Here is a 27,963-nt window from a genome sequence, read left to right on the forward strand (position 1 = left end):
CCAGCAGAAGGTCCCCACAGTGCTGGTATGAGGTCCCCAATGTCCCCAGCCCGGTGTTCCTGCCCCTGTCCCCCCTTTTTGGCAGGGCACAGGGACACGGCACGCTGCCGCACCCCGCGGTGCCGTGGGGACGCCCCACACCTTGTCCCTGCCACCACCTTGGACTTTACCCCAGGTGCCACCTGGCGCTGGGCACGTGCGGAAGGTGGCAGGAGGACACGTGGGACAGGTATGTGCCACCTTGGGAGGAAGTTTTGTCCCCAAATCTGTTTCCGCCAGTGTGAGTGGGGTCAAGGCACCTCGTGGGGACGGGTGGCTTGTCCCCAGTGGTGGCACTGCTGTCCCATGGGGACAAGGAGCTGGCAGAGGGGACGCAAGGGGTGGGCACCATGAGCATGGCACTGTCCCCATCCTGGTCCCCAAATGTCCCCTCCTTTGGGGCTAACAGAAGAGCAGGGGACGCTCCCTCAAGACTCCCAAGCCCAGCAGTGACAATGGTGTCACCACCTTCCAAAGCCACCCCCAGAATTCCTCTTATTGGCCAAAACAGCCAAATGGCTCAATTCCTGCATGCTACATTGAGGTTTGGTGGAAAACGGGGCCAAAAAGCAGCATTTTGGTGCCCCCCCCAAGGGCCACTGAGATTTTTGGGCGCTCAGGCCCGGTGCGTAACTCGAGACTCCTATTTTTGTCCCCAAGCATCTATTTTTGTCCCCAGACCACAGCGCTGGCAGCACAGGGGATGGCCTGTGCCCCCCGCTGCCTCCATCTCCTGCGGGGTGCCACGGTGTGTAGGGCACCACGCGGGACCCAGCTGCGTGGGCACCTGCCCTTTTTTTCCCCAGAACGCCTGTTTTGTCCCCAAAACTTGGGGACAACCATAAGGACAACCGGGGGACACCGCGGGGTGGCCGGGGGGGCGGAGGGAGGCACCACGCGGTGCCCCCCGCCCGCCCAGCGCCCCTGCAGGTACCGCGGTCAGGGGGCGCGGGGGGGGTGAATTAAGGGGCGCGGCCCCTTTAAGAGCGGCGCGGCCCCTTTAAGAGCGGCGGCCACTCTCCTCCGGCGTGCCCGCCTGCTGCGCCGCCGCCTGATTGGCTGCGGGGCGCGTGAGTCGCCTCACTCCTCAACCGCAGCTTGCGCTTCCGCCGGAAAAAGTAGTTCCCGCTTCTCCCCCGCGGCGCGAAGCCGGCGGAGGGATCCGTGGGGGCGGTGCTGCGGCCGGGATCACCTTGGCGGCGCGGCCGGGCCACGCGCAGAGGAGCGGCGGCTCTCGGGCAGGACGGGAGCGGTGCTTGGCGGCGGGAGCGGCACCAGGAGGTAACGGCGGCCCCGGACAGGGAAGGAAGGGGCGGCGGGCGGGCGGGCACCGGGGGCCGCCGCCATCCCCGGTGCCCGTGCCGAGGCCGGGGGGCTCCCCGCGGGGCCGGCCGTTAGGGGGGTGCGGCCGTTAGCGGGGAGCGGTCCCTGAGGGGCCGCTGAGGGGCGCGAGGCCCCGCGTGTCCCTGGCGGGCTGCCCGGCCTCGCGCCGCCGCCCCGAGCCGCTCCCTGCCCCCGGGCGCTGAGGCAGAGCCGCGGCAACGCTCGTGTCGGCGGCCGCGGGCCCTTCCCATTGCCTCCTGCCCCCCCCGTCCCCCGCTGTTTGCTCCGGGGGCCGCTTCGCACCGAGTTTGGGGTAAGGGGGGGGGGTGCGGGCAGTGGGACCCTCTCGGCTGCCTCCCCCCGAGCGGTAGAAGCAGCAGGCGAGGGCTGGGGCGTGCTCAGGGCTGGCCTCGGCGCTACCCGGCCGGCAGCCCCGGGGATGCGCTCAGGGGAGCTGCCGGGATGCCGGTGATGAACGCGCCGGGAAGCGGCCCCCCCGTGCTGCAAGGACGGCTCCTGACGGCGGCTGGCACCGGCACCCGAGGGCTGGGCTGGGCCGGGCTGGGCGGCGAGGAGCTCGGGTTGCCTCAGTGCCTCCGGGGAAGCTCGAGGGCTGCTTGTGCAACCCGTAAGGGCTGAGCTAAAAGCCCCCCACCGTCCTAAGCACGTTTTTGTGCCCAGTTTTCAAAGCAGAACTTCAGCTTAAGTACTTCTAGGAAGGAGCCCGCACGTGGTGCTGTGAGAGCGCTAGGTGTGCTCGAGGGAGGGACAGCCCTGCGGTTGCGGTTCGGTGGCCCCATGTGCCATGCTGCTGCGGCCGGCTTAAAAACAGTCTTTTCTTTCAGCACAGGGAGCTCTGCTGCCGGCCAGGTGTTGGACGCCGTGATTCAGGGCAAAACCCTGCCCCGAAACTTTGCTTTCACTCGAAAGCACTCTTCCTGCTGCTGGCGGAGACCGCAGCGCCGCATCCAGGCCTCCCACCCGAGCCGTCTGTTTTTCCCCAACTAAACACACGTTTTTATTAAAACCTTGAATTTATCGCCGTTAGCCGGAGCACCACAAAGCCGGCGTTAATTCCCCTTCCGTGCCCCGAGCTGGTAATTCAATTTAACACAGACAAAATGTTCCTCCGGCTGAGCGGGCGGGCCCGGCCACGTGCTAATCCTTTATCTCCCTGTGTCCCCAGCCGGGGCTGGCCCTAAGGGCAGCCGGTGGCTGCTGGGAGGGGGCCGGGGTGGTTGCAGCGTGCTGTGATGGCCGGCACGTAGGGAATGGGGCTGCAGTACCCTGCTGCTGCCACTGCCAGACCCTGCGCACAACATCTCCATCCCCAGGCTGCTCACGCGGTTGGGCGGTGTGTGGCTGGGGGAGTCGAGTTTCCACCCCCAACTATGCATACATTTAAAGGAAAAAAAGGCCCTTTTTTTTGTCATGTTAAAAAGCTTTCAGCTTGATAGCGGGAGGTTTGATTTGTGCTGGTGTGGCTGGAGGGCTGCTCGGCCTGTGTTGGAGCATGGCAAAGTGAGTAGGTGTGTCTGCTCCGGCTGTATCCTCTAGATAAGTTCTTCCTTGTCACCAGCAAACATCTGATAGTCACCTCTACTGATTTATGGTGCTTTAAGCCTGCTGTGTACCTTTGCCCTCTGGGGAAGGCAGGCACAGCCAAGCTGTATGTGGCTCTGACAGCTCACCCACCGGCACACGGGGAGAGCACCAATGTCACAGAGCACTGTTGGGGCAAGCACACCCTCCCCAGTCCCAGCACCCAGCTTACTGCAGCCTGACCCGTGGCAGAGCTGCAGGCATGCTTGGGGTTGCATCCGGCCTCCAAAAGCCTCGCATTTTGGGAGGCATCCCATGGTTGCGTAAGGATGTGGCGTGGCATCCTGCTGCAGCTGGGAGTTGTCCTTCCCTGGAAGAGGAACTGACCCTGTTAAAAGCCTGTTTTGCCACAGAAATTGATTTTTATTGCGGCTGAGACCCTGAAGCAGGGAACCATCTCTGCCCGGCGTGGCGGTGGTTAACACCAGCCCTGCAAAGTCACACTTCCCTGTGTTGCAGGCTGAGATAAGGGGGTTGCAGCGGGGATTGCTGCTCTGCGCAGCCTCTGCTTTCTTCCTCCCCCGGGGCAGGGCTGGAGATGCCGTAGACGTAACGTTTCTTGCTGCCGACCGCAGGATGAGCCGGCTCCACTTAGTCACCTTGCTGCTGAAACCGGGCACGCCGACCTCAAACGGTCCCGGCTTTCTAGAACGTTCAACGGCAAGGGAGGCACCAGCCATCTTTGGTGCACCCTGCCTGGAGCACGGACAGCTCGCAATCAGCGTGGGGATTTATGAGTTGTGCCCCGAGGAAGGAAATGAGATTTATCCAGGGAATCAGGCTTTGCAGGGTATTACTTTCCCCCTTCCGAGCTCTGCTCAGACTGAGTGCACGGTGCCTTCAGGTGTCCGTGAAGTCCTGGTTTCCCATTGCTTTTTATTAAATGCCAGACATTCCTGCCAGGTTTATAAAACTGGTCCTTCCAGGAGAATTCAGTAGATGCTTTGTGAACGTGTGGTAAAGGGAGGCAGGAGGAAGTATAAAAAACAGAAACTTGCTGGTAGCAGGCAGATGAGTGTTTTTTTTTTTTTTTTTTTTGCTGCTGTGTTTCTGCTCTCCCCCTCAGCCAAGGCCCCGGCACCGCAGTTCTTCTGATCTCCCTGGGTTTGCAGGAAAATCTTGGAAAGGGGATTCTGACTCAAGGCAATTTCACTTTCCCTTTTAGTAAATTTGTAAAGCCTTTGGGGGTTAAAAAAAAAATTAGCATTACAAATGGTTCGAGTGGGTGGGGGACTTCCAGGAGACAGGAGCTGCTTATGAAACAGACAGAGCTCCTCCACGTGTTCTCAGAAAGTTGCACCAGTGGTGCTCTGGGTGCAGCCTGTCTCATCTTCCTCCACATCCTCTTTGGAGGTGCACGGAGGCCGTTTCCCAGCAGAGCCTCTCTGCTCGTGCCTGGCGCTGTCAGACAGGTGCTCCGGGATGCGGCAGCAGCAGTTAGAGGGCTGAAACACAGTGTTCAGGTCTGACCAGCGGGCATTCCCGTAATAATGTGACTTTGTCGAAGCTTTTTATGTGGGCAGGCTTTCTTGTTCTGACTGCAGTGAATCAGCAGCTTCTGGCAGGGCTGAGGTGAAGGACGCTTGCCAGGACAAATTATGGTTTTCGCTGGCCTGTCTCCTCGCTCCGCTCGGCGAGGCAATGAGGCGGGGGTGACTCAGGGCTGCCTGCGAGAGGATCCGCACGTAGGTGGGGAGGGAGGGAGGGGGGGAGAGAGGGAGGGCCTGGCAGCACAGCGCCGCAGCGGGGTCTCTGGGGACCTCCCTGCCCCTGCCTTAGCAGCACGATTTCATTCTTCCGCAGAGCTGTCGGCTTCCTAGCGCCCTCCTTCAAAGCTGGAGGCCCTGGGCTAGCTGGCATGCACAGCGAGCACCATTTTGTGTGCTTGGGGCAGGCAGAAAACCCCATGTTGCTCAGTGAAGCCTCACATCACACATTTGCTGATAGCTTTTTCAATACAAAGGTGGTAAAATACTTCTCCAGGTGGTAGCACCAGCAGAGGAAGCAGCTGAGCCTTGCCCAGCCAGGCCGTCTTTTACCTGGGTGTAAAAGCAGAAGGAAGATGGGAGGTACAAGAGGACACAGTTGTGAATGGGATGCCCTCCCGTCACAGCAGAGATCTGTGAGATTCAGTTTAGCTTTCTTGTCTGATGGGGACCTTCCCCACTCTTCTGGGGATGCTGTTGTCCTGTCCAAGCCAGCAGGCAGAGCTCACAGTTTGTTATCCCCAAAATAACCAGTCTATGAGCCCTGCGGTGGCTTTCTGCCACCCTGGGTGAGGGTGAACAGAGGGGGCGGGAGCAGCCATGTGGTGTCTTTGGTTCAAAGAGAGACCTTGAGGAGGACGTTAAAGGAGTCTTCAGTCTTTTCCATGTTCTCTGCCACGGTGTTGTGTTTAATCAACTCAAGTCTACTTATCTGTGCAGGCTGAAGGACGGGTGTTAAGCTTAGGTGGACCCTGCTGTGATTAGGTGCGTCCCTGCAGAAGATTGCCTGCGTAGAGCACCTCTGCGGCCATGCTAGCAGCGAGCTGCCACGGCCCCCCCTTGGGGTGGGCACCGCAGCTGAGGCTTGTAGGAGAGAGGACTTGAGAGCTGGGAGGGAGGAGGCAGAACGCTGCCTGTGTGCTGAAGTGCTTGAATTTTGTTGCGTTGTGTAGCTCCAGGGGAAGACTGGCAATGAAGAGAAGCTATGAAGGGAACTTCTGCATAGAAGGCAGGTGAGCTTTGGGTGGTCTATGTGGGGAATGACATTTAAATAGAAGTGTGTCTTGCCTGTATCTGAGACTCTCAAGTAGGAACATAAAGATAGTCTGACCCAGTAGCAGCTTTCTTGTTACCTCCATATTCATCACGTGGGTGTGTTGGTGTCTCTGACGAGCAAGTGTGGGTGATCCCTAAACCTGGCAAGGCTTTCTTCTCTTCCAGACAAAAGACTCCAGTAACGATGTCGAAGCACCACGATGCGGGGACTGCTTTCATCCAGACCCAGCAGCTCCATGCTGCCATGGCGGACACCTTCCTGGAGCACATGTGCCGCCTGGACATCGACTCCGAGCCAACCATTGCGAGGAACACCGGCATCATCTGTACCATCGGTAGGTGGTTCCTAGATAACAGGGAGCTGCAGCTCTCCGCAGCAATTAAGCTGCGAACCCCTGTGCCGGTGAAACTTGCTGCGGAAATCGTGGGACGACTTGAGCCTTTATCCCTTGCCAAGGCTGGCTCCGTGTGTTGAAACAGCACGACTTTCCCATGCCTGCCCAACCCGTAGCATTGCTAGGAGTGGATCCAGTAGCCAGGGTAGTCTGGACTGGTTGGGTTCAAATGCACTCCCAAAGGCAAGTTAAAACAACGCTTGCTGCTGTAGAAATGAGCTGTTTCGGCGTTGAGCAAGTCTGTATCCACCATACCTTACTTATCCCTTCCACATGAAACGGTCTTGACGTCTGCGGGTTATCTCATTATTTTTTTTATAAAGTTAATATTCCAACTGCTTCCTTCTTCCAGGCCCAGCCTCCCGCTCCGTGGAGAAGCTGAAGGAAATGATTAAATCTGGAATGAACGTTGCCCGCCTCAACTTCTCTCACGGCACCCACGAGGTAAGGGTGTGGGCTGAGCTAATGCTGCCCTGAGCAGGTCCTTATGTGTGTCTGCTGACCCCTTCCCTTGTGGAAGAGGATACGAAGGGAAGCCCAGCCTGCTCCAGAGCAGCTCTAATCATGTGGCAAGACAAGACTGGGCTCTGCCTTTGGGGAAAGCATGCCAGATGTAAATACTGAACCTGTGAGGCTGCTAGTAACACCTTAGTGTGCTTTCCAAGCCTTTTTGGAAGCAGATCAGGTTGGTTCCACACCCTTCTGTGCACCCACCTGTACCTGGGAGCCAGGTAGCTGATGTTAGACGTGTGTGCCAGCTGCTCGCTGTGAGGTCCTTCACTTCTTCCTCATGCCCTGCTGCTCACTTCACAAGGCTGCTGCTCCCCAGTTAATTGCAGAAGCCGAGAACTATTTCACGGTGCTGGGCACCTCAGCAGGAGTACACAACTGTCCTGTTGATCCTGCTTTATTGCTGGGGGCTTCGCAAGCCAGTGATAAATGAATGACCTTGTCTCAAATGAAAACTATTAGCAATTTGAAGTCACAACTGTGCCCATTTGGAGGAGTTGAACTCCCAAGTTTGCTTGGCTAACCAGCTGCTCAGGTTGTGCTCCTGGTGGTCATAAGGCTAGCACCATGGTATGCGGGTCTTGGGGCAATAAACTTATAAGAATAAGGTCAAAAGAAATCAACACTGCGGCCAACGAGCCCTTATTGATAAAAATAGATGAGATCCTTAGCGATGCTGGGGGAGCCAAGGATCCCATTCCAGCTTGCCTCGAATGCTGCCCTGAGTGTTGAGGCTGCGTTTTCACACTGGCTGCCCTCCAGCTTTCAAAATGTCAAACAGTAACCAAGTGACAGCTGTAGGTTGCTTTGCTTACTGAACCAGGAGCTTTGAGGTGCGTAATAGCTCGGCCTGTCACCCTTGTGGCCTTTAAAGGCCACAGGGCACTGTAGAAACCAAAAGGTCTGGTGCTTAGCTGTGGACAGCCATCGGACCTTGACTCAATTAAATACTGAGTTTTACACAGTGCTGCTCCTGTGGCTTGTGTGCTTGTTAGCTGGGGTGAAGGACAGGGAGTGTGGCTTGGTTTTGGGTGAAGTCCCTTCTAATTCTGTGTTTCGTACAGATGAGGTTAGGTGACAGTAGAGTTCGTCTTGCTGTCATCTCTTGTTTAGTCTGACTGTCAAGTGTAGCCAGGCTAAGTTTGTGTTCCCTGCTGCTCCTCTGAAGCACTCAATTATTCAGTGAATTCAGGGGTTTTCATGTGCTGTATGTGTTTCAGTTGCAGTGTTTACCCTAAAACACTAAATAGGGCTTAAATTACCAACTTCAAGCCCCAATACCTGGCTGCAGTTGTTTTATAGAGGAAGTTGGCTTTTACTTCATCTGTCTGCATTCCTGTTCGGTGTATGTCATTCTTCAGGAAGTCAGCCTGCCTAGGAGGCACTCATTGATCTGTATCAAAAGCAAATAAATTCCAGGTGACTAGGGCCAGATAAACCTAATGGTGCTGTACGGGCACACTTCCTGTCCTGCCTCTCTTTAGGCCGTGGCACATGGAAGGATCAGGGGCCTCCTCAGTCTCAGCTTGCACACTTGATCAGTAAATACCTTAATTTTTCCTTCCTTTAAAGAGCTAGCTGTAGCATATCTCTGGCCAAGGGCATGCAGGCCAACTTGAGCACAGCCTGTTCCTGCCCCACCTTGCTGGTGCTGGGTTCTGGTTGTGATGCAGGTTTTTATGGGGGCAGTCGCACGTTTCCGGGTGAGCCAGGCCATACGCTGTCAGCCCGTGGCACAGAGAGGGGAAAGGGCATTTCTTATCTTCAAAAGTCTGTCAAGTGTTGCATCACTCTGTCAAGGTTATCTCTAATATTGTTTAAACTAGAAAGTGAATTGATCTGCTGATTATCTGAAGCTCATTCAGGGTAGTTGAGGTGGAATTTCCTCACAAAAGTGTCTGAAACCAGCGGTATTAGCAGGACGTGAGCATGTGAAAGGGTTTTGAAGCCTGGTGAACGGTGCTGGAGTCCTGAACTTCCGTCTGATACTGCTTTAGCACTTGAAATAAAATGCAAATACGTACATGGATAATATCCTCTGAGTAAATCCTTTATCCGTCTGGAAGATTTAGGCCAGAGCTGTAAAAACGTTTGTCCATCTGCCTGACAGTGGAATCCTAGGCCTGGTCATGCTGCTGTTCTGCTATGTTGAATGGTAGCTTGGGCAGTTTTTGGGGTGCACAGTGGTAGATTAAAGTTTCCATCTCTTTCCCTTGCCAGTATCATGAGGGCACAATCAAGAACGTGCGAGAAGCTACAGAGAGCTTTGCCTCTGATCCGATCACCTACAGACCTGTGGCTATTGCACTGGATACCAAGGGACCTGAAATCCGAACTGGACTCATCAAGGGAGTAAGTTCATTTTTTTTCTACCCTTTTCAGTGCATAAGACTACATAATGCTATTCCTGTGTCCTGCTTTCCCCAGACAAATGATGTTTTGTGCAAACAAAATAACTGTGTGCATTATCTGGCATTTGTACCAAAAGTTAGGATGAAGTGCTGCAAGCTGGGAGGCAGTTGGGTGCCTGTTTGTGCTGGTTTTGCTGAAAATGTGTGTTTTGACAGAGTGGCACAGCAGAAGTGGAACTCAAGAAGGGTGCAGCTCTTAAAGTGACTCTGGATGATGCCTTCATGGAGAAATGCGATGAGAATGTGCTGTGGCTGGACTACAAGAATCTCACCAAGGTTGTAGAAGTTGGCAGCAAAATCTACGTGGATGATGGTCTCATTTCCTTGCTGGTTAAGGAGAAAGGTGTGTAACAGCCCTTCCAGGATTTGCTAGCTCTGCCTGTTTGCTCTTTCCTAAGAACCTCTTTGACTTTTCTTTCAGCAACTGTTGCTTAACTTGCAGTTCTACGTTAAAGAAAGGAACACTTTGCAGCTAGGCTTAATGCTGTAGCAAGACTTTGAGCAAAACTATCTCTGCTTCAAATGTAGCAAGCTTTCAGTCACTAACTTGAGCAGGGTTTCACCAGACTGATCTGAAACTCTCCTCAGAGGTGCATGTGTGGGGGTGTACCTGTGCTTGTAATGTACACCTGTTCATGCAGGCTATTTCAAATTTTTATGCAGGATTTGATATTTTATAATATAAACACCAAGTTTTGTAGCTGGAGATGGAACTAGCTTTACTGGTAATGTTGGGGCAAGGTGAGTTCCACACCACTCCCTTGGTGGTAGTGCAAAAACTGCTCCAGCCTGGAGGTGTTGCCTCCAATCCCAGAGGGTGCAGGAGCGTGGAGGTGAGGCTCTTGGGTACTCCATTTAGTGTTATGGGGTGCCTACATGCAGGAATGCAGCCTGGCAGCCCCACTCCTGCAGGGAACAAATGGCATCTTCCCCCAGAGCAGCACAGAAGTGGCTTTGAATTGCTCTGCTGTGCTTCTGTGGGTGAACTGAAGTTCCTATGTTCCATGAGACTACTGAAGAGAGCAGTGGTGTGCTTTTATTGCATCGATGCTGTTAGTGCTGCAGTTCTCAGGCAGGTGGTGGTGTGGGAGCTGGCAGTGAGGAGCTTGCTGGTAAACACTGACTGTGGGAGCACTTCTGTTCCAGGCAAGGACTATGTCATGACCGAGATCGAGAACGGTGGCATGCTCGGCAGCAAGAAGGGCGTGAACCTCCCTGGTGCTGCAGTCGACCTGCCTGCCGTCTCTGAAAAGGACATTCAGGACCTGAAATTCGGTGTGGAGCAGAATGTGGACATGGTGTTTGCGTCCTTCATCCGTAAAGCTGCTGATGTCCATGCTGTCAGGAAGGTGCTAGGGGAAAAGGGAAAGAACATCAAGATCATCAGCAAGATTGAGAACCACGAGGGTGTGCGCAGGTGAGCGATCAACTTGTGCTCCTCTTGATTAGGTTTTGCATAGCTTTGTAAACTGTCTGCTTCCTATGGTCTTGTTTTTTTCCTCTTACTGCGGTGTTACAAGGTACCAAAATGGCACCTGGAAGGGCAGAGTGCCCATAGCATTGCAGTGCAGTGCTCCCTTTTGGAAGGGGGAGGACAGAACAGGCAGTCTGCCCTCAGAACAACAGGGATAATGAACCTCTTCTCTCGCTGCCAGGTTTGATGAGATCATGGAGGCCAGCGATGGCATTATGGTGGCCCGTGGTGACCTGGGAATTGAGATCCCTGCTGAGAAAGTTTTCCTTGCCCAGAAGATGATGATTGGGCGCTGCAACAGGGCTGGCAAACCCGTCATCTGTGCCACTCAGGTATGTGAAACACAAAGTGAGCTTGTAACTGCCGGAGCATCTGTGGGTCTGGCAGGGCAGGAGGAGTGTCAGTAGCTGTCACCCCATGCTGTGGGGGGTCGGCTGAGGGCACATCCTCGATGGCATTTCCTAGAGGATAAGGAACCAAGAGCAAAGAGGCATCGCAGTGGCTGAATAGCTCATCTTGAGGCACTTGTATAGAGATTTTTGTTTACCCCAGTAAGGTCACAGGAACTCTTGCAAGGGACATGGCAACTCTGAGCAAGTTGCACCCACACTGAAGGAAATGGAGAAAAAAAGTCATCTTATCCTGGGAGGTGCTGCTCCTCAGCTTTGTGCATTCCTGTAGGGATCATGAACAAATAGTTTTCAGACAGTTTTCAGGTGCCGGCAGGGCTTCCTTCTGAGCTGTGCTTCCTCTGTGCATGCTGCAGCAGGGGGTAAAGCTGAGCACCTGAGGAAGACATGAGCTGGCCAGCTTGTGAGAGCAATATGTGGAGTTGCACCAGCTTCTGGGAGAAGTGGGTAGGAAGAGCTCTGCTCAGGAGCAGTCTGATTTCACACTTCAGTACAGGTGCTGACATTAGCAGCTGTACTAAGGTTGAGCCTCTAGATAACCTATATAAAAAGAGGAACATCTTGCCTTAGATAAGGATTACTGTAGTTGGTGCAAACCTACTGTTGACCTGGTTTTAGATGAACAAAACAGCAACCCACAACCCCAAACAACCTCCTCAATGCCATCAGTCAAGCATCTAGTGAAAAAGCAGCTGATTCCTTTCCTGGTGCCCTGACTTTGGGCTTGTTCTCCTGCAGATGCTGGAAAGCATGATCAAGAAACCTCGCCCAACCCGTGCTGAGGGCAGCGACGTTGCCAATGCTGTCCTGGACGGAGCAGACTGCATCATGCTGTCTGGAGAGACCGCCAAGGGAGACTACCCGCTGGAGGCTGTGCGCATGCAGCACGCTGTGAGTAGTGCTCTGGGTGGGAGCCCAGCCTGCAGGTGGAGGTGGCAGCACGCTGTCTTTCATCTGTGCCTGCATCTGAAGATCTAAATGTGTCTGGTGCTAGGTGGCAGCACCTAGCAGTGTGAACCAGCCATTTTTTGGTTCGTGCTCCCTCTGTGGGGTTTTCTTTACTGTAGCATGGTCCTAAGGGGCCTGAAACCTCACAAGGTGTGCTGCATGCTACTGCCAGGCAGAGCTGAGAACTGTTTTGCAGTGCTCTGAGTTCTAAAACTTTATTTTCCTCACACTAATTTTGACTTAAGACCAAGGTCAAGTTTTCTTGCTATTACCTTGGTATAGGTTTCTTCAAAGGCCCTGTTTTAGTGTATTAAATTCCTTAAACTTCTCCAAGGTCAGGAAGCTGCTTAAGCAGTTTATCTCTAGATACTGAAAAGTATCAGCTAACTCCTCTGGGTTGTGGGAGGGAACAAGGGAGGCTGGTGAGTCTGATTTACAGCACTGTTGTTGCATTTGGCACCTGGTGCTTTTGGTGGGGGGGATATTTGTTGCATGACTACTGACAGCACCATATTTTTACATGCCTGAACTGCCAGAAACCTCTGCTCTGCTTCAAGTTCACCCAGCTTGTGTTTCAGTTGATAAAAAGCGTGATGCCAAGTATCTAGAGGTACTGGTTCTCCCCAGTTACCAGTGCTGTGAATCACAGCAGCTTCACCTGCAGTTCAGGTTATATAGATTAATAAACAGAGTGACTCCTTGTGTTTGCAGTGCATTAACTAAATACCTTTTTATCTGGCCAGCATGGAGTGGTGTTTTTTTGCACATGGCAGATACAAAATACGACCTGATGAACACTGGGCAGTGACTGCTGGCCGAATTCTAACCTAAAAAGTTCTCCCTCAGCTTTTCACATCTAAATTGTGGTAGCTGACTTCCTACCAAGATTTGGAAACTTGCTGCAGCAAATTGTGGCATTAAAGCTTCAACACAGGCAGGTTGCGCTCTACTTGTAGTGTGAGCCCAGTACCCACTGCCTGTGCTCCCCTCTTCTGCGGACCCAAGAGTAACAGTGTTCGTTCTGCCAGGCCCCCAGAGAAATGTGGAAGGTTTTACCCTAATACTTCCATCTGAAATGGCCAGGCAGTCACAGTACAAAGAGAGCACCTTGCCTCAGGCATGGAGTAGCTCTTCTGTATGTTGTCTGGTCTCAAGCTGGTCTAGGCTCATAGTTTGCTTACCCAGCCCTGCCACAGGAGTATTTCAGGTAAAGCTTTGTCCCTAAGGAGATGCAGACAGCAAACGTGGGCTGTGACACTGAAAACAAGCGGAATTTACTTCATAGTGCCATTGCACCTCTGTCTCAGTGACTTGACCTGCCTATGCCAGTGGTTTGTGGGGTTGCTGCAGTGGTTTCAAGTAGCAGTCACTTTCTAGCGAACTTCCCAGAAGTGAGCTTCCTGTTCCCTGGCTGGCATCTCCGTGACAAAAACAATTGCCTTGAGTTTGGTAGCAAGTTTCCAAATATTGGGCAGGCCATTTCCTACTTGTGGGATTGGGCTTCCTTCCAATCCCAGTTCATGATCCACGATTGCCTTAGTCTTCAAGTGCTGCCCTGGCCGTTTGAAAGGACCAGGGTGTACAATGCTCCTCTGCTTCCCTTTCTCCCACTTCTACCCCCTATCTGTGCCCGCATGCCAACTGCAAATCCTGTATCCATTTCCATGGAAATAGAGCCAGGTTTGATGTGGAGTTGAATTGCTCTGCCCTTCTGTAGCCATTGTCAGAGCAGGCACACGTACACACACATTCTGACTCTGCAGACGGGGGCTGTAGGCTTCCTGCTGAACTCGGCCTCACTCTGCATGTTGTGCAAAGCTGCCTGCCTCTGGACCAGGAGCTGACGATGTGCTGCCTGGCTGCCTGCGCTTGCGTTTGAGTAAGTGTTGTGAGGTGGACACACACATCCTACTTACCGAACAGAAATGTGAAGCTGGTGGTAACAAAACTGACTGCTTCCCAACTGGGGTTGGCACTGCACTCCTGCCTGTCACGTGTGCAGTTATATTTAGCCATAAGACACTTAACTGCTTTGGCTTAAACTGTTATCTGTGGAAGAGGGATAATTCCCAGCATCATGAAAAGTAATCCATTAACACTAGAGTAGCAAAATTCTTATTGGGAAAGGGTCTAACTAGAAAGCTTTCATGACAATGGCACTACAGTCTCTGCTTAAACATCAACTTGTCATGCTTTGTGTAGCAGCTGTTCAGCTTTGGGAGTAACTGAATGAAGTTGTCCTTGAAAAGATGATCAGCCTTTGCATGCTTTTCTAGTCTCTGCAAGCCTTCTTTATCGGGTTGTCAAGGGCAAGTGTGGCCTTCTGAGATGAGAATTGTCCTTAAATGTGAGCAGTTCTCAGCACAGCGGGATGAATAATTTACTGAGCTTGTTGCAAATGCTTAGTCAGTGACCAGAAAGCCCTTCTTTGTGCACCTCTGGTCTGAATCTGGCACTACGCAAATACCCCAGCATATGTGGTGTGACAGCCCTGTAAGGAAAGCTTGTTTCTGTTGTTCCTCTCTTACTGAAAGAAGTTGGTATAGCACTGGGAGGTGAAACTTCATTGGCTCTGAACTTAAACTAAACAAAGCTGGGAGGGAGCCCAACTTCCCTTTCTGGGGGTGAGGTAGGAAACCAGTTGCTCACCTGTTGGCTCAGAGTACGAAGGGGGCATGAACAGCTGCAAGGAGTACTCTAGAGGCATTGTGGGCAAGGAAGTAAAAACAAGCACCTGCAGCAAAGTGTATTCCGAATTGGCTTGCTCTGCTCCTTGATCCAAATTACAGCCAGAATGCCGCCTTTGAAGGCCTAGTGCACAGGGCCCCCAGATAAATGGTGTGGTGGAGCAGCCTGTGCAGCTGTGGTGTGGTAGACAGAACTGCATTCAACTAACTCAAAACCTGAGAGCCAATGAGCGTTTCACAGCCTGTCCTTTAGTATCCTCTTGCATGCATTACTATGAAAATTAAGTAAATTAACGTGATCTCATGTTACTCTGGTCTACCTTTCCTTTTCTTTCCTCTTTTCTCCTTCCTTCTTACTCGGGCCTGCAGATCGCTCGTGAGGCTGAGGCCGCAATGTTTCATCGTCAGCTGTTCGAAGAAATTTTCCGCCTCAATGTAAACAACAGGGACCCTGCTGATGCCATGGCAGTAGGCGCAGTGGAGGCTTCTTTTAAGTGCTTAGCTGCAGCTCTGATAGTTCTGACCGAGTCCGGCAGGTAGGGCTCAGAGCGGGGAGAGGTTTAGGGCTCTGTGAGGTAACTGACGCTCATTCCCAGCATGTGGGTTAGGTGTTCAGAGTGCAAACACGTGCTTTATGACAGTTGTTTCAGGCAATAAAATCACGCTCCATGCTAACACTGCAAACATTCAGCAAGCAGCTCTGCTGTCAGCTGCATGTACCCACAGGGCAGGACTCAGGTAGGTAGGAGCAGAGCAAGAGTGCCTGGCAGTTGGGCATGGATGTCACCTGAGTGTGGGCTCGGCGGGGTGAGGTGCCTCCAATCCAGAAGAGAAATCTTGAGAATCAAAGGGTTCCTTGGCAGGGGTGGTGACCCCATCACCACAGCGCACTGAGCTGAATTTGGGCTAATTGGCGACTCTTCTGAATGTCAGCAGCTGGCAGCATTCGCTTGCTGACTGAGCACCTTGCCTTGCCCTGTGCTGGCCCGTGTGACTGACGTGAGTGTTGTCTTCCCGGACGCGTGTTGCTCTTGTAGATTGCCCGCGAGGCCGAGGCCGCCATCTTTCACAGGCAGTTGTTTGAGGAACTGCGTCGTCTGACCTCCCTGAACTGCGATCCCACTGAGGCCGCTGCTGTTGGCGCTGTGGAAGCGTCCTTCAAGTGCTGCAGCGGGGCCATTATTGTCCTCACCAAGTCTGGAAGGTAGGAGGCGACAGGTTCCCTCAGGTCACGCGGACATCGTGACCGGGTGGGGGAAGGAGACGTGCAAAAAGAGCGCTTTGAAAGCCCAGAGCTGTAATGGTGAAGCTCAGGTTTTGGCAGCGACTCAGAGCCCGGGCTGCCTGTCTGCAGTGCCAGTTCCTCAGGAGATGGGCAGACATCTCAGACATCCGCACATACGCAAGCAGCGAGTTCCTGAGCCTCCCCCTGCCAGTGTGGCACCAGCACCAGGCCCTGCCTCCTCTTCCTGTTCTGCGCGGCATCTCTGCCAGGAATGCTGGCTGGAAGAGTAGAGGGAAAAGAAGAGTTGCAGCTTCATTCAGATGTCTTAGCAAGGAAAGCAAGGAATTATCAAGTTAGCTCTAAGACAAAAGTTCAGTGGAAACAGATTTTTTATTATTACTATTTTTAATCAAGGCCTTAGCCTTTCAATGTATCATCCAAACTAGAGGTCCCTTGTTGAACCTTCTGGGCATCAGCACAGCTTGCCTAAGCCCTGGGGCGAAGAAGGAGTGTGAAAGTGTTGCAAGTTTCCTTCCTCATGCCTGCCTGCGAGTAGCCTCGCTGTAAGGGGCGGGCACCCAGCAGCCAAGTGCCTGCCTGCATGGTGAGGTTAGCTCAGTGCCTTGGCTGCAGGTGAGCTGCATAGCAGGGATTTCTGTCCAGAGATGGTGACAACTTCTGCGTAGAGACTCACTCTTCCAGTTGTGGAGAGGAAGCAAAGTAGAGAGCTGCAGCCTTGCTGTGATCAGCCCTTCCAGCTAGAGGAACCAGGCTGCCCCATGTTCAAAGCGCATTGGACCATAAGTCTGAGGCTGCTTTCTGGAAGAGTCTGAATTTGGAACAGAACTGGTGCTGTGGTAGAGACGTGACAGTGTGCATGCTCGGCACGGTCTACCTGAAGAACCAGACCATCAGTGAATTCTCCGTAAACTTACAGCTTAAAATGATTTGAAGCAGCTACTTCCTGGAGAGATGAAGAACTACTGAGTTTCTGGATACTCCTGTACTTCTAAAGTTTCTTTGTAAAAGGTTCCAGTCTTACACTTGACCTTTTTGAAAAGACTTGAACTCTGATATTTGAATATTTTTAGCCTTGGATTCTGTTACAGCTTTTGAGTACCTGGGTCCCACAGAGCTAATGGGCAGCTCGTTGGTCAGTGTGGGAAGGATTGTCTGAGAGCTGGCACGTGTGACTGGGCGCTTCAAGCAGGCTGCTGCCTATTTCCGAGCAGTGGTCTTTGAATCAGAGCATTGCTGAGCTTGGCTCTGGGAAATGAGGTCGCAAAAGCTAGCGAAGCTGCTGGCATGCTTGTCAGAACCATGGAGCTCTAAATGTCCTGGCCTTGCAGCTTTAACCTCATTTTTGCAGGTGCCTTCTGTAAGCAAGCAGTGCCCAAAGAAGGGCGAGCTGCAGTCCCCACCCAGAGCGTGCTGTTTGCCGTGTTAAGGCATCCGTGTCCCTACCCAGGGCTGGCAGCAGTTCCTCTTGGAGAGGAACCTGGCAGCTGCCTGGCTCCCCTGGTGTATGGGGCCCCCATTTTGGGGTGAGAGGCACTTGTCTGCATGGCCTACAGAGGGGCATCGCTTTGTTTCTGGCTGGGTGGGAGTACAAATGTACGGGGTTGTGTGTTGGCTGCCACTCCTCTGGGATCAAGTGATCGGTGTAGTCAAACCCGTTTCTGGGGCAGCTCTGCTTTTCCCTGACACAGTTTCCCCTGTAGCAATGCTTCTGAAAGCATCCTCCCTGGCAAGCTTTGGATAGCGCTGCTGGCGCAGGCGCTTGCCATCCCATAAAGCGGGAGCTCATCAAAACAGCAGGAACTTGCAGGGACCCCACTGAGATGCCAAGGGCTGCTTGCAGAGGCCAGAATAAATGGCTCCTAGCCATCTTCACATAGCAACCGAGACAAATAACTGCTTGTTTTCAGGACCAAAACGTGCAGATGGCACAGCCAGATCTTGGAGGTGAGGCCATCTCCCTCCCCAAGACTGGAGTAGGGTCTGTTGCCTTCTGGTGTTGATCCACCCAGTTGCTAAATTTGGAAATCACTTGAGCATCAGGCTCTGTTGGTAGAGCTTGGCTCTTGCAAAACACTCTGCCAGCATCCCTCTGGTCATCCCCAGCACGGTTTTGGGGCTGCAAAGAGGAGGACGGGCAGTTTGCTCCTGGTGCTGGAGTGGAGGTGCCCCATGGGTGGAACAGGGGCTCCCTCAAGTGCTCCGGGGCAGCTGTAACGCGATGCTTCACCTCGTGCCTCCTGTCCTTCCTTGCAGGTCAGCACACCTGGTGTCCCGGTACCGCCCGCGGGCTCCCATCATCGCTGTCACCCGCAATGACCAGACAGCGCGCCAGGCCCACCTCTACCGGGGCATCTTCCCCGTGCTGTGCAAAGAGCCCGCCCATGACGCCTGGGCAGAGGATGTGGATCTCCGCGTGAACCTGGGCATGAATGTTGGTGAGTGGCACTGCTCCCAACTCGGCTTTCCCGGTCTGGGGTCACCCTGAGCCCAGAGTGGCTGCTGTGGGGACCCTCATTTTGGGGAAGCTGCCCATTGGGAAATGGGGGCCAGCGGTTGCATAAGCGCATTGCATCTAACTGGGAAGTGGGACGGGTTTCGTCATGGCAGCCTTTAAATAGCATCCAGCAGAGATCCAGCTTTGTTTCAACAAGCACATGAAGGGGGGTGATGCTCTCCTTGCTGCGTGGAGCCCCTGAGCCCTGACATCTTCCTCCTCTCCTCTTCCCCTAGGCAAAGCGCGTGGATTCTTCAAGACCGGCGACCTGGTCATCGTGCTGACCGGCTGGCGCCCCGGCTCCGGCTACACCAACACCATGCGGGTGGTGCCCGTTCCCTGAAGCGCTGCCTCGACCAGCACCGTCTTCCTTCCCCCCGCTCCCCCTCCCCGTGCATTAGGCCAGCAGTCGCTTGCGATGTTCTCCTTGTCTCTAGAGTCGGATTTAGGTTGCTCCACGCCATCGAGTGCAGCAGCAGGGGGAAGAAACCTTCCGTCACTACCGATACTTGAAGTGTTTAGTTCTTTTCCACCCTCTCCCCGTAGTTTTTCTGTCGGAGCAGGTTCGGGAGGGTCCTGCATGCTGATGGGACTCTGCTCCTCCACCTCCCCGTAGCCTAGTGCCTGTCCTCAGGGTGTGCCGTGCCTCTCCTTGCCCCCGCGGTGGGCGATGGGGAAGGGAACAGGCGCGGTGTGGTGAACGGTTCCGCTGTAACACTCCGCAGCTCCCCCGCCTTGTGCCCGCAGCACCATCAGCACCCTCTGGTGATGCAGTTGGGTCCCCACGTGCATGGGGTCAGGGCAAACCCCAAAACCTGCTCCCACCCCATGCTGGGGTCCCACTGCTGTTCATCCGCATGGGGGGACTGGAGGCTGCAGCGGGGTCCTGGGCGCGCTTCCCTCGCCGTGTCACATCTGCGTGTGTCGTCGCCTTCCCCCAGTGTCCCTGTCCGTGTGTCCGGGGCCGTGGGCGCAGCCGCGCGCGTCAATAAAGAGCTGAGCACCCCTGCACCGCCCGCCTCCTGCAGCCGCAACTGGGGCGGGCGGGCCCTTTAAGGGGCGGGGCGGGCGGGAAAGGGGCGGGGCTACGCCAGAAGGAGGCGGGGTTATACAAGACTCCGCCTACTCTAAGCAGGCGGGCGGAGCGCGCGTGTGAGGCGATGCGGAGGGCGGCGGCCAATGGGGGCGCGGGGCGGAGCGGCGGGCAGCCAATGGGCGGGCGGCGTGGCGCCGCGAGGCAGCGACGGCGCCGGGCAGCGCGGGGCGGCCGCGCAGGTGGGGGCCGGGGCTGGGACCGCGACCGGGACCGGGGGGGGGCGGCGGCGGCGGGGGCCGGGGTTCGGGGTCCGGCGGGGCCGCGCTCGCCCCGGGAGGGGGGTGAGGGGGGGGCGGCGGGGGCCCCGCAGCGCTCAGCGCCTCCCCCCCCGCAGCGCCGCGCCCATGCACGAGAAGGCGGCGCCCCCGCGGAGCCCCGAGCCCATGCCCGGCCGCCACCAGCTGCAGGCAGCGCGCGGCCACCGCAGCCTGGAGTCCCTGGACGGCAGGTGAGGGCCGGGGGGGAGGGCACCGGGCTCCTTCCCCCGTCCCCGTCCCTGTCCCTGTCCCCCCCGCTCAGCCGGTGTCGCCTTGTCGCGCAGCCTCGAGGCCCTGAAGGACGAGGACATCAAGAAATGCCCCCGGGAAGCGGTGAGTCGCGGCCGGAGCCGCCCCTCGGTGCCTGCCCCACGGCCTCGGGCTCCGGCCCTGGGCTGCGGGAGCTGAAAGCGAAGCAGCAGCGGCTGCGCCTGGCTCACGGGGAGCCACGAGCTGCCCTGAAAACATTTTGGGGGTTTTATGCAGAGCCAAGCAGAAAGCTGAAAGTTTGACTGTAAGAGAATTAATTCACTTCGAATTGAGCCCGTTTGGTTGCTCAAATCTCATCAGAGGTAGAACTTTTCACCCACGGGAAAAGAAAGGCGCGGAGGAGCCCTCTCCCCGCTGGGCTTTACGGCTCCAGAAGCAGCTCAGGCAGGACACGAGCAGCAGCCGGGGCCCTGTCCCCGCTCAGCAGCTCCCGGTGCTGGGAGCAGGGCAGCTCTCGGCCGTGGGGCCGTGGCGGTGAAGCCGGAGCCGCTCCAGCTGGCGGCGTGACGCAGGAGATCATCCCGGGTAATCCAAAGCCTCCCTGCGAGCGGGAGGACATCTGGAGCGCCAGCAGCCCCGTGCACGGGCTCCAGGAGCAAGGAGAAGCTCCTCAATGCAGCAGGAGCCCGGGGCTGGCACGGGGTATCGCTGCGTTGGGACGGGGTGGCATGGAGAAACTCCTCTTCCCCCACGCAGCGAGCCGCCCCCGCTTGCTCCTAATCCCATCTTTTATTTTTAATTTTTTGAGGGCCCGGGTGTGTTTTCTTCAGAAATGAGCCCAGCCTTGCTGGGTGCCTGCCTCGCTCGGGGCTTTCTCAGGAGAGCGGGCGGCCTGTCCCACTTCTGCCTCGCCTCCTGCGCTTGGCAGGGAGCAGGCGCGTTGCTGCCCGCGCCCGGCGAGGACGTTCCCCATCCCGCTGCGCCGGAGCGGATATATTTAGCAAAATATTTTGCCGATTATTCAGAGGCATCTGGGAGGATTCTGAGCGCCGGGCAGGCCGCCAGGCAGCTGGGTGCTTCTCCCGAGATGGCAACGGGTTTGTGCTGGGACTGGAGGTGCTTCGTGGGCTGAAGAGACATCCAGGGGTGGCTTGGTCCTTTTCCTCACCCCTAAAAGCCCCGAGATGCTCCCACCCATGCCCACCGCCAGCCTGGTGGCTCTCTGGAGGGTGCCTGAGCCGCCCCCAGGTGATGCTGAGCCTTGATCCTCTTAAACCCCAGCTCATCCAGTGACAAGGTGCGCGGGGCGGGGGTGACCTTGTCGCAGGAGGGCTGTGCTGGATTTCTCCGTGTCCTGGGAAAGCATCTTCTCCCTCGTGCGTTTGCCCTGGATTTCAGCTGTGCCGGCGGAGGGACAGGGGTAAAAATCTGCCCGCACAGCCTCGGAGGAGCAACTGAGCGGATTGAACGTGAAGAGCTGAGCTCCTGCCGCGCGTTTACCTGCTGTTTAGCATTATTTAACCATCGTGTCAAGGAGCAAACTGCTGCCGAGCCGCACATCGAGGAGGCACCGGGACTATAAGCAGCGGGATGGCGCGGCGCGACGGGCGCAAAGCAAGTGACATCGTGCCCTGCATCGGGGGCAGCTGGCACGGAGGGAGAATCCACTGGGCAAAATAAACAGGCTGCAGATGAGCTCAGTGGAAAACTGTCCTAGCAGAGACTTGGGCGTCTCCTTAGATAAACTCTTGGTGGAAATGTTTTTGGGAGGGCGGTGTTTGCTGTTGCAGACCCTCTTTAGGCCCTTACCCCTGTGGTGCTGGGTCCTGATGTCCCCAGCCCGATGCATTTGCAATTTGCAAATTTGCAAAAAAACCAGCAGGGTGGGTTTGGTTCTCCTCTTTATCGGGTAATTTTGCTCTGTTCCCTTTGCAGGCCGCCAGCAAGTACAACTCGCAGTACCACAAGCTGTTCAAGGACATCCCGACAGAGGAGAGCGTGCTGAAAGGTGGGCAGCGTGGCGAGGGGAGGGTGGTGAGGGGCTGAGGGGTTCTGGCACCCAGCCTGACCCTGCTCTGCCTTGCAGTTTGCTCCTGTGCACTCCAGAGGGACATCCTCATCCAGGGACGGCTTTACATCTCCCCCAACTGGCTCTGCTTCTACGCGAACCTTTTCGGGAAGGACATCAAGGTAACGCAGTGCCTGGGTGCAGGGTGCCCCACGTGTCCCTTGCCCCGTCCCAAACAGCTCTCCCAGCAGCCTGCTTATCCCTTCCCACACCCAAGTGCCACCAGAATTGCCTTCAGAAGCCTCCGATGCAGCGGGGAGAGCTGCCTGCATCGAGCCCAGCTCTGCCTCTTCCGATAACCTGCAGGATCCGCCTTGGGAAAACAAATACTGGTTGGGTGTAAAATTCCCCAGTGCAAAACCTCATAAAAGCCGCAATGGTGTCTGAAGGAAGATCAAAGGTTTCCAGAGGATTCGGGAAGAGATTTGCATCTCTCTTCACTTCTCTGCTTGATTTACAGCCTGATGTTCCCCAGTTAACGTTGTGGCTGACGGGGATCTTTGGGAGAAATGAGTTCCTTCAAAGCCGGGCTGAAGGGCTGAATTATTTATATTGGCAGCTTTAAACAAAAGTATCTGATGGAAGCGAGGTGCTGCACTTCCAAAGCTCAGCACGTTTCGATGGAGTTATTCTGCCACAGATTGTAGCCTGCCTCGTTTTTAACCTTGCGTGTAGGACCTCTTGCAACGAGCCTTAAGGTCTTGCTGTGTTTGTGTTGGACGATGCCTTCCCTGCATCCTCGCTGTTTTCATCGAACAGAAATCGACTCCAAGCTGAGCTTAACGCTGGGGGGTTGCCACGACCTTTAACGAAGACAAAGCCATCTGGGGGCAACGCTAAATCCCCTCGCCCTGTGTTTTCCCCTCCAGGTCGTCATCCCGGTGGTCTCCGTCCAGCTCATCAAAAAGCACAAGACGGCGCGGCTGCTGCCCAACGGCCTGGCCATCACCACCACCGCCAGCAGGAAGGTAACGGGCCCTCCCCGGGGTCCCTGCGGTATTTTTGGGGGGGATGAAGGCCTCACATCGCCGGCTGAAGCCGCAGGCTGCTTGGGGAGTGAGCACAGCTCTTCGTGCTGGCGGCCGGCCAGGGCAAACACTGCAGCTTGGCTTTTGTTCCTGAATTTCACTTTGTTTCTGGCCGAAGCAAACCCCAAGCAAAACCCGGCCGAGCCTGGCAAATCCCTGCCAGGCTCGAGTAAAACCTTTAAACTTCTTAAACCCGAGGAGGGGATGGGGTTTGGGCCACAATACAGCCTAAGCTGGCGGAGAACTTGGTTAATGGGCTGAGGCTGAGCTGTGGTTGGGCTTTTAAAATGCGCTGCTTGTTTTCTGCTGAAATGTGCTGACGTAGTCCTGCTCAGTGCTCCGAGTCCTTGCCTGCCAAGGCTGCTGCTCGTGGCAACGTTACGCGGATGGCATTTTAGCAGGGGGTAGCACAAGGCAGGATTTGGGCGTTTAGATCCATCTGCCCTTTGCAGCCGTCCTGGCTGCGCCACGCATCGCGTGGGCTCTGTGTGTTGGACCGAGCCACGGTCTGGGGGATGCTCTCGGTCGCTCCCGACCCCGTTCTCCTCCACCACGTCCTGCTCAGAGCCCGTGGGGACAGCAGCCGAGCAAAACTGGCCCTGAAAAATCTGCTCCGTGTGTTAGCAGGCAGCAAAAATAGCTGCGGGGAAAAACTCAGGGAGATAAATACCTGGGGGAGGGCAGGGGGACGCAGCTCCCAGAGGGGGAAGATTCAAGGGCAGGACGTCTCTGCCTGTCCCTGTGTTTGGAGAACTGGTGCTCCAGCAAACCCCGGGCAGCAGAAATTGTTTGGCCACGTCAGACTGCTTTTGGAGGAGGATTTAATCCGGGCTCGGGCTGGTGGGAGACCTCTCCCACCTTCTTCTCTCTCACCTTCTCTCTGTTTTTCAGTACATCTTCGTGTCGCTGATCTCCCGCGACAGCGTGTACGATGTCCTGCGGAGAGTCTGCACGCACCTGCAGGTACCTCCTGCCACGTCCCCCTTTCCCCATCCTGTGTCTTGGTGTCACGCTGGCTGTGTCCTGCTTTGGGACGTGCTGCTGAGCATCACGGGGCCAGACCCACTCTCAGCATCCCAGCAGGACAGAGCCTGTCCCTGTCACGTGGGTGTCACGGAGGTGTCCTGTCCCCGTCAGCCACCAGGGACCTGTTCTGGGTCACAGATGAGTGGGGCAGAGCCCGCAGTTTCTCCTCTCGCTTTCCCAGGGTGTGTAGATGCAATATTTATAATCTGGTAGCAGTACTCGTTCTGCCAGTATGCGCATCGCTGCCTTTTCCCCAGATCTTCTAAAGTTTTTAGGGGGTGGGAAATGCTATAAAATAAAATAAAAAAAAAATATCTGAGTTAAAAAGCCTGAGATGGGGAAGAAATCCATCAGTCCTTGGGCTGGAGGTGAGGATTACCACGTATCTCCTTCTCCCTGCCTTTGAAGTGTGTGGGAAGTGGTGCTGGAGCCATTCCTGCCCGGATGGGTGTCCCCTGGGACAGCAATTTGGGTGACTCAGCCCCATCCCTGACCCAGTGGGACACAGCAGCTCTGCCCCCGAAACTGCTCCGTGGATATTTATCCAGTGGAAATACTGGTTTGCTGTTAAGAAACATTTTACAGGTTGTGTGCTGCCAGCAGCCCTGTGTGATTTCCCAAATACGAGATTTCTCAGGGTAGCTTTTCACCTGGTGGATGAAAAGTTGTGGGACACCTGTTGCTGAAACGTGCCCAGCTCTGCCCTAATGATCTGTTTTTCCCCCTTCTCTTCTGGTTCATCCCCTCTGCCTGGCTGGGACCCTTTGCAATTCCTTGTTTTTTGGGTTTTGGGTGTGGTGGTTTGTTTTTCTTTTTTTTTTTTTTTGGAAATGGGAAGCAACCCCATCAGATGCTTGTGAGTTTTAAAGCAGCTCATCTTCATTGACCCGCTGGTGAACCAGTCGAAAACCTCAAAATCTCATTTTGTAACCCCAGCTGGAGCAGGGAGAGGGGTGGCAGGCTGTGAGAGGAAGGTGGGTCGTAACGCCCGTCTTGTTCTCCCTCCAGGTTTCGAGTAAGAAGAGCTTGAGCTTGAAGGAGTTCACAGAGGAGCCTGATGCCGTGTCCCTGGTAAGGCTTGGGGCTCACCCACGGCTCCGGCAGAGCCCAGTGCAGTGCAGGAGCAATCTGTCGTGATGGGGCAGAAATGGCTTTAAAAAAAAAAGAGTCAAGTGACAGATTTGGGAAGTCTGCAGCAGAACGGCAGCCACCGGCACAGCCAGCCGCTCCCTGGGGGTTGTTTATAGCCATAAAATTCTGACTGAAGTGCAAAACGCTTCTCAGCTCTCACTGCGACCTCTGAAACTGATGCAGCTCCCAGCTGCGAACACCGATAACACTTTGGGAATGTGATTGGATTACCCTGAAAAAAGAAAGTGTTTTTTTTTTCCTGTTCTGGCTGGTCCTCAGGGAGCTGCTGGCTGGAAGTGCCCGGTGGCTGTGGCAGCGTTGTGCTGGTTCCACATGGCTTCAGGAGCACGGTGACACTGCTGTGCTGGGCTGTGCTGGGGCTGCTGGTCCGGACCATCGGCGTTTTACCCACATGTGCTGGACCAGGAGGTGACAAGTGGGGTGTCTGCTGTGTCTTGGTGGCCCTCTGTGCCCAAAAGCAAGGGCTGTGCTGGTTCCTGGCCCAGCAGGAGGCAGGCAAAGGGGCTGTGATGTGAGAGGCAGGCCGGTGACAAGGACAACGCGAGCTCCGAGCCAGGCGGTAGGCGAGGGGGGCGAACTGTTTGGTGCCCTCCCTGGCGTCTCTTGGCACCGACTGCAGTTTTGGCTGGGAGTGGGTTTTCCGCCGAGCCTGCGATAAGCTGTGCGGCGTCTGTGTAATTTTTCTGTCAAAACATTTGGAAAAGCGAGCGCGTTTCTGCGGCGCGCAGCTCGGGAGGAGCTGTGGGCGCGCGGCGAGGTCTGGCAGGTGTGTGGTGGGCGAGAGCTCGGCTGGCAGCTCGGAGAGCAGCGCGAAGGTCCTCGACTGCACGGGGGAACAGCCCTCGGGTGTTCTAAGTGCAGGTCTAAAGACGAGGGCAGTGCCGTGTCCTCTGCTGGACAAGCTCAGGAGGCTGCTGTGGTGCCAGCAGCTCCGCAGTAAACGTGGTGGAGATGTCCCAAAACTTTCCCTAGCCAAAGCTTGGGGAGTTCATTGCTCTGTGGTGAGGCCACGGGTACGCAGCTGGGAGCTGCATGGGGCATCCCAGGGGTTGAAGGTGTTTTTCCAGGCGTGACTTGGGGCTGGCAGCAATCTTCTGGTGCTTCCAAGGGACCTTTGTCCCCATGGAGGCCATCACGATGGCGCATTGGATGTGGCTGTGCTCAGTGGAGCTGTGTGAGGGTTCGGGTGTGGATCCGGCCCCCTCGGCACCGCTGGTTCCTCCCCGCAGGAGGTGATCGTCCCCGAGGGCAAGTGGAGGAAGGTGTCGCCTGCCTCGCTCTCCCTGTCCCTGCCGGACGCCGACTACCAGTGCATCCACCGGGCCTCCGTCAGCAGCCTCAGCGCCAAGGAGAGCTTCACCTCCGAGGAGCCCCTGGCCTCAGGTGAGGGCTGCGCCCGGCCGGGGACGCGGCATGGGAGGAGGCGCGGAAACCGACTCTCGGTTTGCGTTGCAGAAAGTGCAATAAACACGGAGGAGGAGCTGGAGGTGGAGCAGAGCTGCGTGGCGGAGCTGAGACCCTCCGACTACCAGCTCCTGAAGATCTTCATCGTGCTGTAAGTGCGCCGCGGGCGGCCGTGCTCTGGGGAGGATGGGGCACGTGGGGTGTGCTCGAGCACTGGTGCTTGTTCCTCTCCCAGGATCTGCCTCCTGGTCGTGTCCTCCTCCTACCTGGCGTTCCGCATCTTCCGCCTGGAGCAGCAGCTCTGCTCCCTGAACCGGGACTACCTCTCCCGCGGGCACAGGAGGTGAGCACCCTTGGGGCAGTGCAAGCGCTGCAGATGGGGATATTTTTGGGAGGCAGGTTGAGCTCACCCTGTCTCACCCCGCTCTCTGCCTGCAGGTGACCGTCACCCCCAGCACAGGACGAGGACCAGACGGTAGCACTTTGTGTACAGGGCCAGCATGGCTGTGGCATCCCTCCATAGGGCACCGGTGCCGTCTTCCAGCCGAACCCCGCGCCTCGCACGCGGCCCGGCTTCCCCTCAGCCGGTAACACGGGACCAAACACCTCTCCTCCTGCCTCCTGCTCCCCGCAGGACTGCCCGGCCGGCTCGCGGCCGCGGGTGCCAACTCCCCCTACCACTACGAACCCCTTTTCTCCCCGGGACACCGACGTGCCCTAGCACAGGATGATGGCTCGGGGAGGGAAGCAAGCCCCCCCTTAAGACTTGCTGCTAAAACGGTCACTGTTTTTTACTCCAGACGTGGGTTTTCTTGTTGAAAGATGACCTGAGGCTCACCGGGAGCCCTATAAGCACGTGGATGAGCTGCGTCTGCCCTGGGTGAAGCTCTGGGGCAGGTGCAGCTGCGCCGGCCTGTTTGTCCCTCTCTGTGAGCCCCTCCTGCAGCCCAGACACCGCGGGGATGGGGGCACAACCTGGGCTCCCCCTGCCCCTTCTGTCCTGGAGCAAAGGGGCCTCGGGGCGCGCGGCCCCGCGCAAAGCACTTTAGGGTCCTCCACAACAGGCGTCCTCTGCAGGGACCGTGCCTGGGAATGGTGCTGGACCAAGGGCTCGTTAGCCCCGCTCGCCTCGTTAAGATGTCCCAAAAGGCCTGGCTGTCACAGGCGAGCAGCCGGGATGGCGACGTGCCCCCTCCGTGTGTCAGCCCTCGTCACTGCGCGGAGCGAGCAGGATTTGTCTGAACCCTTCCCTTGTGCGGCGCGTCGGGAAGGCAGGGGATACCTGTGCGATTTCATTGTGTTATTTTGCTTTTTTTTGTTTTGTTTTTTTTTTCCTGTTTTTTGGGAACTAAAAGTGCTGATGGGGCCAAATCCCTGAGCCCTGGGGAAAGAGCTCGCTGCCTGGCTCAAGGCTGTGAAAG

General features: G+C 55.8%; 2 protein-coding genes across 6 annotated transcripts; both read left to right on the forward strand.

Annotated features, from left to right (window-relative positions):
• The first annotated feature begins 1,211 nt into the window (after positions 1-1,211).
• Positions 1,212-19,312, forward strand: PKM (pyruvate kinase M1/2). 3 transcript variants are annotated; one of them, XM_082768713.1, is made up of 11 exons: positions 1,212-1,320; positions 5,892-6,061; positions 6,474-6,565; positions 8,852-8,983; positions 9,199-9,385; positions 10,189-10,459; positions 10,698-10,848; positions 11,665-11,817; positions 15,599-15,765; positions 18,061-18,242; positions 18,538-19,312. In XM_082768713.1, exons 2-11 carry the CDS (start codon positions 5,911-5,913, stop codon positions 18,642-18,644), a joined length of 1,593 nt encoding a protein of 530 aa, XP_082624839.1. In that variant the 5' UTR covers positions 1,212-1,320; positions 5,892-5,910; the 3' UTR covers positions 18,645-19,312. The 3 variants fall into 3 exon arrangements, with proteins under 3 accessions (XP_082624839.1, XP_082624838.1, XP_082624837.1); XM_082768712.1 differs by lacking the exons at positions 1,212-1,320; positions 15,599-15,765 and adding exons at positions 5,659-5,683; positions 14,931-15,097; XM_082768711.1 differs by lacking the exon at positions 1,212-1,320 and adding an exon at positions 5,659-5,683.
• Positions 19,313-19,546: 234 nt separating this feature from the next.
• GRAMD2A (GRAM domain containing 2A) lies at positions 19,547-27,963 on the forward strand (the record flags this gene model as incomplete). 3 transcript variants are annotated; one of them, XM_082769576.1, is made up of 12 exons in its annotated part: positions 19,547-19,576; positions 19,732-19,845; positions 19,939-19,987; positions 21,800-21,872; positions 21,951-22,054; positions 22,802-22,900; positions 23,852-23,923; positions 24,995-25,057; positions 26,368-26,521; positions 26,594-26,693; positions 26,778-26,885; positions 26,981-27,963. In XM_082769576.1, exons 2-12 carry the CDS (start codon positions 19,742-19,744, stop codon positions 26,982-26,984), a joined length of 930 nt encoding a protein of 309 aa, XP_082625702.1. In that variant the 5' UTR covers positions 19,547-19,576; positions 19,732-19,741. The 3 variants fall into 3 exon arrangements, with proteins under 3 accessions (XP_082625702.1, XP_082625703.1, XP_082625701.1); XM_082769577.1 differs by lacking the exon at positions 26,981-27,963 and having other exon boundaries at positions 26,778-26,889; XM_082769575.1 differs by lacking the exon at positions 19,547-19,576 and having other exon boundaries at positions 19,713-19,845.

The sequence above is a fragment of the Aythya marila genome, assembly GCF_965140915.1.
Source record: "Aythya marila genome assembly, chromosome: 11".
NCBI classification, from domain to species: Eukaryota; Metazoa; Chordata; class Aves; order Anseriformes; family Anatidae; genus Aythya; species Aythya marila.

Coding starts and splice junctions, on each gene's coding strand:
- PKM (XM_082768713.1), top strand. CDS start 5,911: ATGTCGAAGCACCACGATGCGGGGACTGCTTTCATCCAGACCCAGCAG. Junction 10,460..10,697: donor AACCACGAGGGTGTGCGCAG/GTGAGCGATCAA, acceptor TCTCGCTGCCAG/GTTTGATGAGATCATGGAGG. Junction 11,818..15,598: donor CTGTGCGCATGCAGCACGCT/GTGAGTAGTGCT, acceptor TTGCTCTTGTAG/ATTGCCCGCGAGGCCGAGGC.